The sequence below is a fragment of the Merops nubicus genome, unplaced genomic scaffold (genome assembly GCF_000691845.1).
Source record: "Merops nubicus isolate BGI_N331 unplaced genomic scaffold, ASM69184v1 scaffold45481, whole genome shotgun sequence".
NCBI classification, from domain to species: Eukaryota; Metazoa; Chordata; class Aves; order Coraciiformes; family Meropidae; genus Merops; species Merops nubicus.
The window spans coordinates 1,437-13,214 of NW_008591091.1; the positions used below are offsets into that span (position 1 = coordinate 1,437).

The 11,778-nt window shown below is 37.9% G+C and overlaps 1 protein-coding gene across 1 annotated transcript; it reads right to left on the bottom strand.

The window, feature by feature from the left end:
- Positions 1–948: 948 nt before the first annotated feature.
- Positions 949–8,846, bottom strand: LOC103782370 (endonuclease 8-like 3; the record flags this gene model as incomplete). Its single annotated transcript, XM_008950139.1, has 4 exons — positions 949–1,023; positions 1,909–2,122; positions 3,182–3,316; positions 8,731–8,846. Coding segments are annotated over 4 exons (540 nt in total), but the record flags the coding sequence as incomplete, so codon positions are not given.
- Between the last annotated feature and the right edge of the window lie 2,932 nt (positions 8,847–11,778).

Below are 11,778 nucleotides of genomic sequence, written 5' to 3' on the forward strand. Positions count from 1 at the left end.
TCACAACAAAGTTTGGAGAATGAAAAGATTTCTCTAGCCTACAGACTAAACTACTCTTCAGTGGGCTGGGGGAAAGGAGGCATTTAAGCAGACTATTATAAACATATTACATTTTTAGCCTTTATGATTGAAAGACGTTATTAGGAAAGTGAGGTGCACTTCTCCTAGCCTACCCAAAAAAAAAAATTAAAAAAATAGGAGCACTAGCTCTTTGCCTTTAGTGAATCCCAAGAGAAACAGACCAGAATATTACTGCTGATGTTCATTCCTCTGCGTGCAGCTCAAAGAAAAACATGCAAGAATTAGGTGAAATCCTCTCTGTTTTGGAAAGTTAAAGAGTAACCAGAAATTATAAGTTTAGAGGAGAGGAAATTAAATCCTACTGAAGATGTGGCAGTAGGGAGAAGCTGGAATTTATTTCACTTTTGCTACCAATAAAAGGGTGTTTCAGTTAGAAAAAGAAAAAACAAACAAACCCTTGTTACCTTAGAATCTATTTTGTCAAATAAATATACTTGCTATTTCAAGTTTCATAAAGGAAGCTACATGAATTACCTTCATACTTCCCTGGGGCAACCTCTAGCTCCCAGTCTGAAGAGTGACCTTTATGTTATCTTACATGTAAGTGTGTGCTTAACCTACATCAATCCTGACATGTTCAGAGTGACATTACAGCACATGCACAGCAAAACTGTAGCAGCCCTCAGGCAGCACCTGTCAAACTCCTCTGCTGCAACTGGGCCAAGCTGTGCACACTCTCAAAGTTTAGACTCTCCCACCTTTCCATCATTTGGCAACTCGCAATTAGCAAAGAGCACACAAACCCTTATTCCCATTCATGGTAACACTTGTCCTATTTTGTCTTTTTACTGTTTTCACCAGGTTATCACACACAGCTAAAATGCCAGAGTAAAGTTTTGGAGGTATCTCAGAAACATGTGCCAATACCTTATAAAAAAGCAAAGTGAAATCACGTGTCATTTTCACCAAGTGCCGTACTTGCTCATCTGTCAGCTGGCAAACCTGTCAAGTTAGACAAGAACAAGTTTTAGAATGTTATGATGCTAAGGGACAACAGCAGCAAGACCTGTAACACAGGGGCACTTTGAATACCTCCTCAGCAAAACAGCACATTTTCACATCTGAGATTACACAAACTCACTGTGGGAATGCCACAGGATGTGTACTGTGTGTACACTTTGCCTCATCTGTGCAAAATATGAGGTAAAAATTTAAGTTGTTTTCCTCTACATTGACCTCAGAGTTCCCAATGACAAGAATCATGTGGAGTTAACAACACTTAGTTCCTTCTTAATTTCCTCATGGATTTGGATACAATCCATCTAGCATCAGAGGCTCTTTCCTGTGAGAGATCTGAAGGAAGAACACTTGAGCCAAAGGCATCAAAATTACATAGACGTATCAACCAAACACATTTTTGCTAAGAAGTCAAAGTTTTAAGTCAACTTCTCTGGGCAGCCTGTTCCAGTGTTTCACCACCCTCAAAGTGAAGAACTTCTTCATTATGTCTAAAAAACTATTTTGGGGGCTAAGTGAACAAAGAAAACCTGTGCACTCTTCATTTATAGGCTGACAATTTAGTAATAGCACAACAAGATGCCCCAGTCATTACTTTAAAGTAAAATATATTCCCTACTAAGAAGGGGTTTCAAGTTGTGAGAGAGAAGGCTTAGCCCCACAAAATACATCCACTCTATGAGGGAGCATGAGAGCAGCAACAAGTTTCAAGGGGACAACTGGCATTCCAGTTATAATGACAAAACATTAATTTAGTGTCTTAGAATAACTTAAGAATTGACATATGATAAAAGTAAAAGATGACAAAATGCACATAAAGATACATTCACATTCTTAATACGTTGGTGTCATTAAAAATATTTCAACCACCTTAACAGCTGGATGAAGACCACTGTCAAACAGTGCTTCATTTTTTATGATATTTCCCACTCCAGGTAATACTGTTTGATCCAGTAAGACATCACACAGCATACGGGTATTCTGCTGCTTAACCACAGTTTCTGCTCTCGAGAAGCTAAACTTTGGAGAACAGACATCCAAGCTTTCCATCGCTCGCACTTTCTGCTCACACTCAGCTGCGTTTCTGGAAGAGTAAATACATCAAGATTTATTTTCATTTTAATTACATGCTAATATAGCAGTATGACTTTAGAAGCAACACATGAAAGTACTATAGAACATTATATGCAGATAACAGAAACTATGAAAATACCAGTGACAGGAAGAGGCACAGAAATTATTTTAAGCACCCCTCCCAAAAACAGGTCACCAATATGTGCATGGAACATACATCTGATCAAACGTACAAGAAATTATTCTCATTTTGTTCACATTAATTTGAAAAATGATTGCCAAGTGCTTGCTTTAAGACTGCTTCCAACATGGAAATATTACATTTTTGATGATCAAACAGTTAACAGTACGGTTACACAGTCCGGCAGTTCTAACAGGACACTTACAGATTGCTTTCCTCAAACCTTGACTTTGTTAGGGTAAGCATAATCATTTGAAAATACAGTACAAGAAGTCTCAGGCTTACATAAGCTTTTGTTTTATAGTATTAAAAAAGCATGTTACTTGAAACTGCATGCTCCTTTTCCCCCAAGAGCCTCAAATGCTTTAAAAATCAAGCTGTTATTTTTACTAGCAGTTAGAAGTACAATGCTGGCAGACAAAAGCACCCACTTTATATAAATTAGAACAATTATTCCTATTTTCTTCCAGAAAGAAAAAAAAAAAAGAAAAACACAACCCTGGGAGCATAAAAGTTTGAAACTAGTAATCATCACAGGTCCTTATCCTTGTTAAGGAAGTGAGATTTCCACTCACTTAAAGGAGTTAAAGTAACAACGGGCTTCAGCATTCACATCTAGAGTATGGAATTAAACCAAATTTTCATTCCTAGTCTTGACACTACCTCATGAGACTATGGCACGGAACTACTTTGAGTCTATGTAAGCCAGTATGAAAGCAACAAAATTACCATACCAATAAATATGTTTAGAAAGTTTTGTTCTGTTTCTTGGTGTCCGTGATGGCTTTCATTCAAGCACTTAACAATTTGTGTGTGATTTTCATTATAAGGAATGTTATAAAAAGAAATAAACCAAGTTGTGTTTAATTTGGTTAGTTTCTGCTTTACCTATACTCTACCGTCACCTCAAAAAAACAAACAGTATCCTCTGTAAGCTGTATCTCCAAAGCTGGAAGTGGTCTATTTCTGCCTTTGCCTCCATCAGGATTAATGCGCATGGATCCGTTCATACCGAAGTGAATCCTCAAAGAGAGAGACAGTTCTCAGGGGTGTTTCATCTTAACGACGTTCCCAAGCATTACACCAGCCTATTTTTTGAAGTTATGAACTATTCTTACCTAACCAAGACATTATTTATGTACATTAATTCTAGTTACATGGCACCAAACTACTTGCTCATATAGTGCTCGATTCCCAGAGAAGAACCCTCCCCAAGTCAAAACCACCCCAAACACAGAGCAGTTTTCCAGTGGCCTTCATAACTCATTGCACAGAAGTCAAATCTGATCATTAAGTAACACATTTGTCTGGTGTATCACACTTACATCGAGAGAGTCTTACTTACTTGCAATTTCTTTTAGCTTTCTTTAAGAAATTCAGATTTAAATTTTGTACTTAACTTTTAATGATTCAGTTGCTCTGATAATAAACTCATGCAGAAAAAATTGCCAAACTTTAAGTGTAGCCAGCAGATCAAGAGAGATGATCCTGCCGTTCTACTCTGCCCTGGTGAGACCTCACCTGGAGTCCTGTGTCCAGCTCTGGAGCCCCCAGCACAAGAAGGACGTGGAGCTGTTGGAACGTGTCCAGAGGAGAGCCACAAAAATGATCAGAGGGCTGGAGCACCTCTCCTATGAGGAGAGGCTGAAGGAGTAGGGATTGTTCAGCCTGGAGAAGAGAAGGCTCCAGGAGGACCTTATAGTGATCTTCCAGTACCTGAAAGGGGCCTATAAGAATGCAGGGGAGGGTCTATTCACAAGGGTTTGTAGCGACAGGACAAGGGGTGATGGCTTTAAGCTAGAAAAGGGGAGATTTAGGTTAGACGTTAGGAAAAAGTTCTTCAGTATGAGCATGATAGATCCCTGGAATAGGTTGCCCAGAGAGGCTCCATCCCTGGAGACATTCAAGATCAGGCTGGATGAAGCTCTGAGTAGCTTGATCTAGTTGGATATGTCCCTGCTTATTGCAGGGGGGTTGGACTTGATGACCTTTGGAGGTCCCTTCCAGCCCAGACATTCTATGATTCTATGACAGAATTTTTTCACTTGACATGCTGGTTTTCCAGAATAGGTTCTTGAGTCCTCAGGGAGGCTGAAAGAAATGAGGCTACTTTACTAGACAATTTTCTGTTTAATCAGGCAGAAGTCACCTGGTATGAAAGACTTCAGTTGCTATAATGCCAACAGTGTTACCATATCAAAGCTACTTCCAATGCCATAAACAAAGTAATTAACATCTGCCATATGTTTTTTTCTACTTTTCTTTGCCTACAACCAAGGCAAAACCTGCAGGTCAATTAAAAATTAATACAAGAAATAAAAAGAGAAATGGACAGATGGTAAAGGAGTGGAACAGACTCTTCCAATCATTCCTTTTACAGATCATTAATGCTTTAAGAGGTCTTACATTTTAATAATCTATTCTACTAGGAGCTAGTATACATTTTAATAATCTATTCTACTAGGAGCTAGTATACTTGAGCAAAGTTTGACTATGGTCTCATACATTTTATTTATTACAAATTCACTGTGCATGCAAGTACTTAAAAATAAAATAGGTGTGTCCTACTTTTATACTGTGTATCAGAAAAAAATGGATTATTTTGCAGCTAAAAGAAGACTTAACAGATTAAACTACACAAATGACCAAAGAAATTCAACATCAGGTGTATACTTCCTTTAACCCCTCTTTGCTACACTTCAGGAAGGACAGCCATTTTCATTATTTGCAAATGGGTTATGACAACATTTCATTGTGCATGGTCTTAAACATCAATGCTTGATATAACTTGCTCATAGCATTTATTTATTTATTTGTTGAAAAACTGCACCTTTCCAAAAATCTCTTCTTACAAGTCAGTTCTGGTGATACAATTATTTCAGCCACTGTTAATTTCATGAGCCATTGCCAGTTTTCAAGTGCCATGAACACTACCTCCACAGGCTTAACGAGTCAAATTTCTTTCTAAACCAAACTCTTGCATCTTACTGTCAAATGGTAATGCCCTAAATGCTTCCAGAAAGTTCTCTGTAAAGAAACAGCGTTCTCATTAATAGCTGATTGTTTCATTTGCCGAGCTTCAGTATAATGTTTAAAAGGAATCATAACTCTTAGCTGTCTTAGTGAGCTGTCAGTTCACAACTAGAAAAAAAAAATAGTAAAAAAAAAAAAAGTATTTCATTTTAACTACAAAAAGCAAAGGTGAGGGTTTAGAATTATTGAGTGCTATGCAGTATTGTAAGGATCTGCTTTTATTTTAAAAAAAATTCTCACTAAAAATAAAAGATAAGTAGCAGCACAAACTATTATATGGAGATTAAAAAACCCAGACAATTCATATTATCAAGTTCTAAGGGCCAAAATGTAATTTCCAGTCAAGACAATAAATGTCTTTCCTTTAAGGGATTTGGAGTGAACAATTATCTCTTTCCTAAGAATATTTTTGTTTTCAGTTATGCAAAAACATATGTCCATTAGCATTTTTCAGAAACTTTTCTACACCATTTATCACTCCAATTTTATATTAATAGCACACTTCAGAAAATCCAGGACTATCTCATATAACTGTACCATTTCTACAGCACAGCATGTAGTCCATGCAAGTCTCTTCTGCACAACTTAAAAACATCAGAAGTTTTTTTTCATTTCAGTGAAACTGACTTTCACTGCAAAATTTAAAAAACTCTCAGATTTAAAAAAAAAAAACACCTTCACTTTCTTCAGTGACTTTGATGTCCTTGTTTAAACAGACATCAAAACGTACAAGTACTAATTTCTTCAGAAGGTGTCATTGCTCACTTGTACTCCTAAAAGGAAGCTGCTACTGCCCACCATGGGCTGCAAATATACTGAACTTCATTTGCTAATTGCTATCCACAACATGGCAACACTTCAGAAGTACCCTCCTCATTTGCAAGTCAGGCAAGCAGTAGCCAAACTGTATAAAACAATTTCATGGCCAGGTTATCTTCTCCCACCAGGCAGTCATTCTGCACTTGAGGAAATCCAGGAGCATAAAATCAGTTAATTACCCTTCATGGCCTAGTCTTTTATAAGACACGTCCAACTAATATTTCTCCAGCCTGACCACCAGCTTTTTACAGGTAATCTTAGCAGATGAGAAAAGCTGTTTTTGTTATGTTGAAAAACAACATACAGATACAGAATCTGTGTATCAGCCACCCTCCTTGGGACAAGAAAGTCCTATATTTGAAAGTCAACTTTAATAAAGAAGTAACAAATCCTCTGAAGACATATTGCTTGTTTCTTCTCCCAGTAACAATCCTGGCAGCCAAACTTAGACTGCTGTAAGATGTATTTTCTGAAGCCTTCCTCTACCTCCTCTCAACATCTTTAAGATGCAGAACATGCATTTTTACAAGAAGAGAATGAAGATCCTCATTAGATAATCAGATAATGAGTAACATCTGCTCGGTGTGTAGATGAGACCTTTCCTGTACATAACTTCTTCCACATTTCAAATCAAACCAGTGACATGCCTAAAATGTCTTCTTAAATACAGTTTCTAGAGTTACTATGGCTGATGAATTGATGAAAATTTTAAGCTTATAATCAAACAATAACTGAGAGTTGTTTCCATTACATACAATAAGTTATTGCATTGGCTAGAAAGCTCAAGAATTATTTAAGATCTTTCAGGGTCAAAGGATTGTACTTTCCATAATAAAACCTGGCCACACATTTTTTCTCTTTGAAGAGAATTTTGGCAAAATGCTTGCTTGCATGCCTTAGTAATAGTTTTTTTCCTTCTGATTGAGTAATTTAGTCTGTTAAAACAGTATTTTCTTATTGTATAATCTACTCATTTGCTCAGCCAATCAATTTACAGTACACACAGTAGCCATTTCAAAAAGGCAAATATCTGTATCAGTTACCTCCCTTGCCTTTTTTATCTTTCTTTATGACTGATTTATGTTTTTCTTTTTAAAAACTGCTCTTTCTTTTCCATTTCTATTAATAAAGCACAATACAAAGCAAGAAAAGGTGACTAGGACTATAATCCTATCCATCACTAATACAGGTAGTTTTAAACACATATGCAGTCCTAACCTATTATTGACTTGTATGATTTTCATGTAAAGACTAGTATGTGCTTATAAGACCAGCTGCATTTCTCTGACACCAGGAGAAACAAGCACATCACAATATGTCAGATAACCACTAGGCTCTTGCTACCAAGAATTAGTCTGCAGATCATCCCAGGTAATTGCTAATATACGACTGCCTTTTATTTATCCAGCATGCACCACTGTAAACTCTTGTACTCAGAGCCAAGCATTTTCTGTTCCAGTCTCTCCTACAACAGCAGTGCCACTGGCAAAATATTATGTCACAGAATTGTAAAGTATTTGATATTATCAGTCCTAAATTAACAAAAATCATGACCTTATACCTCTCTTCAAGATCAGTCACTAGGAGACAAAGATGACACTGAATGTAAAGTGATGTTGTTTTCCCTTCTAAACGTTTAGAGAGATTAGACTTATGTTGCAAGTAGAAGGGTAAAAGAAAAGCATTAATGTAAGCCTGATCTATTAAAAATAAGGGGTCTTACTTACCTATTCTGTGCTAACTACCATAAAGAACAAAGAGTGAATTTTTTAATAATCCATTACACTATGCATTTGGTTAGATTTATTTTTAGTTGACTTTCTAGTACAGGAGCATGTTGAATTGGAAAGTACACTAGATTCCAAATACAACCTTGGTGGCTAGTAGATGTCCACACGGTTAAAGCATATCACAAAATCTCAAACATGCCAACAAACCCCTAATAAGCTCTGCAAAGCATGAAGAAACAATGATTTGGCATTCTAGTGAAACCATTTCTCTAGAAGACATGGTTTCACTAGAAAGAATTACATTTATGATACCCAGATCACTCACCTGCCAAATTTCAAACCATACCTTCACACAAAGGAGCTGTTGATGCTGCTTAAAGAAGGGAAGGCAGCAAAAACGTATACTCACAGAATATTTCAAGTTTGGCAATTTTTTCCACATGAATTTATTATCAGAGCAACTGATTCATTAAAAGTTAAGTACAAAATTTAAATCTTAATTTCTTAAAGAAAGCTAAAAGAAATTGCCAAGTGCACTTTGTAGTGGAAGTCATTAGGTAAACGTAACTGCATGAATTTCATGAGTTTTGTCTCTAGAAAATGCAATTTCCTGTTCAAAAACAAGCATTTCAAGGACAGTTATCTTTCTTAGGTACCCTTACATGGAATCTTAAACTAAGAATAAAGCAATAAATTAGGTGAAAAATGTGACAGCATCCAGTATTACCAGCACTCCAGAGAGGCTGCCACAAAGTTCCTCCATAAAACTAACTTTCAAATCTCTGAGATTGACAACAACAAGAAGCAGACGATCCCCCAAATATATGCACAGGAGGCCTTTTCCTCACCCCTTACCTCAGAGCTTTCTGATCAAAGTACATAAAAAGTTCCTTTCCCAATGTCTCCACACCCCTGTAAACATGCCCAACAATGAAATCGTGACTAGACGTTCTCTCCTTACTTGCAGCAGTCTGCAAATGAGAACACAGAAACAAGCATTAAAACAGAATTTATACTACTTTGATCAGTCCACATTCACGAAGCAGCTGTATGAACTAATTTTCCAACCTGAACAACATTAAACCTTTTCTGTTTAAGCAGCTCTGTGAAAGCCAACACAACTATTAATACAGGAAGCAGACAGTCACTACTGCCAGTGCTATTGTAACTTAGCTCATTCTTTTCCAAATTGAAACAATACGTGCTTTTTGTCAGGGTATTTTATTTCTTTTCCTTCAAGTCATGAAGAGTTTCAGGTTGATGTAAACTAGACAGGTACAGTTTGAATATTAAGTACTTTTCAGAATGTCAATTCCACCATTTGGAGACCTGTGTCCTTTTCCAAATGCCTCTTGCTGGAGTTTCTATTCAAGCTACTAACATCATTTTGGTGTTTCAGATCAGACACTGTGTATCACTGAAAAGCCTCCACTAAACCCACAGAGATACTTGTCTCTTCCTGCTAGCTGAAAATCTGATCTCCAAAGATGTTGAATGGCACGTGGCACTCTACTAGAGGACAAGGAAAAGATAATGGTGAGATTGAAGCAATAATCTTTTCTTGCTTAGCCCATGAAACTACACCGAAATTACAAGAAGGGACCTCTACAGGTTATCTGGTTCAAACACCTGCTCAAAACAGGACTGACTTAGGTCAGGCAGCCCAGGGCCCTGTCCAGTCAACTTCAGAGTAGGTCCAGGGATGGATACTCCCATCCCACTGAGCCCTTGTTCCATGGCTTGATTATTGTAGTGGAAAAATCTTCCTAATATCTGTTGTCACCTGTATCTGCTCCCTCATCTTACCATGCACCTCTGATGAGAGTTTGTCTCCTACGTACCTTTCTTTTAGGTAGTTGCAAACAACAATAAAACCCCAGTTCTGTCAGCTTCTTCTTGTGCATCTTCTGCTTCAGCTTGTATAGTAGAGTAAGAGGGACTCCCTCAATTGTGTTGTTATTATTTTCCTTCTTGGGAGCTGAAAACTGGACACAGTAATCCAGATGCAGCCTTGAAAGTGCTGAAGAGGTAATAATCACTCTCCTCAGCCTACTGACTACACTACAGCCCAATATGGGGCTGCCCCTTCTCCTTGGAAGGGTGTGCAAGTGACTTGGACTCAGCTGGCATAGGACCCTAGGTCCTTTCTTTCTGTGGCCTTGTCTACAACTGACCAGCAGCCAGGCCTGTGCCATTACATGACATCAATCTGTTCCAAGTGCAGGATTCTGCAAGTCCTGAAAACACTGAACTGTTTCTGCCAGACCATTCTTCTTCAAGTCCCAACTAGCACCCCAAGGTTTCCCAGAACCTGCTGAAACCTGCAAGCAGTACATTCACTGTCATCAGAGCCCTGCCTAGCTGTGAGGCACAGATACCTGTATCAGTGCTTGAATCACAACACTCAATTGCAATGTATATATCTATGAAAGCAACTCTGGCAAATGAGCAAGGCTTCAGCTGGTTAGTGAAATTTCAGAGCTACAATCTCCCACCATATTATTACCTTGAAATGACATACATTTAGAGGGTTTTATGGTCATTATCCTGTCAAGTAGAAAAATAAAAATATTTTTTGCATAACATTGACATCATTTACTTTACCTATTGTCAAAACATGAAGTAAAATTTCGTTTTTGCATGTACAGTTCTTCTCCTCCAATAAAAATATTGAAGTAAGTCGGTGTGCAACAAGATTTTAGTTTTAAGCCATTCAGGTTTGTTTAAACTAAACCAGAGGAAGAAGTGACTGAGATGGAAAGTTTGGGTTTTTTTCAAAATATTTTAAGTTAAACTTAAGCATCAGGTGAGCTCTTATAGTCACCACAGTACAGGTTCTATTAAACAGTGTAGTCTTCAGCAGCAACCAAGGCTTTCACCATGGTTAGCAGCCACTGTGAGACTAAAAAAGTCCAGGAGCCTTGTGATGGTCATTTGCCAGTCAACAGCCTGCCCTGGGGTGACTTTTACTCTACAGAGCTATAAGCACCAATATATTTGAGGGAATTAAATTTCATTTTGAAACCACAGTCCTGAAAGACACAAGACTATAAAGACTGATCCGTTTGTTAACTATCTAAAGACACCCACATCTTGAACCACACTCTTCCTTAAACTGCTCTTTCATTGAATTACTGGCTTACTGAATCTTAATCGCAAAATCTCCTGCACTCCCCTCATACACTAAAGTGGGGGAAAGTTCCCCAACTTTCTGTCTAGAGGCATCCAGTACACTGACTGGGGACACAAACGATGTGCAAGTTCCCACAGCTTAGCCAAGCCAGGCAGAGAAAGCCCCAGCCACCTCAGAGGACTGTATCTTCACAGCTCATCAGCTAGGCCTGCTCTGACAACCCAAATTCTCTTACGAAGAGGTCCCACAAGCCCCAGCAGAGATTTTTACTGGTGAATTATGTTGCCAACAGAAAGGACAAAAAATGTTAAGAAAATGACATACTGTGCACACTGAGAGCAGATGCCACGCTATTTATTTAAATATTCAGCCTCGTTAAAAATATTTCTAAATAAAAAGCTACAGAATTAAAAGCACCTTTTCTGCAGGCCAACATGTACCGTTTTCTCATCATGTTTCACTCAGATTTGTTAAGACTTAGGAGATAACAAAAATATTAAAATTAGGAACTGCTACTGCAACTTCCTTTGTATCTTAGGTTTCCTGAAGCTAAATGATATTTTAAAATCTACCCTAGGTGAGGAAGAGCAATACTAAAAGCTTTCTCTCATTATGTCCAACAGCTCCTGTTTCTACAGCTTCAGCAACAATTTACGCATCCGACCCGCTAAGGCATACTTATTATGATGACGACAAAAATATTTTAAACTTCATGAAAATAAAAACCACACAGGCATAACTACCCCCTCCCGCTCCAGGCGACGGGGCCG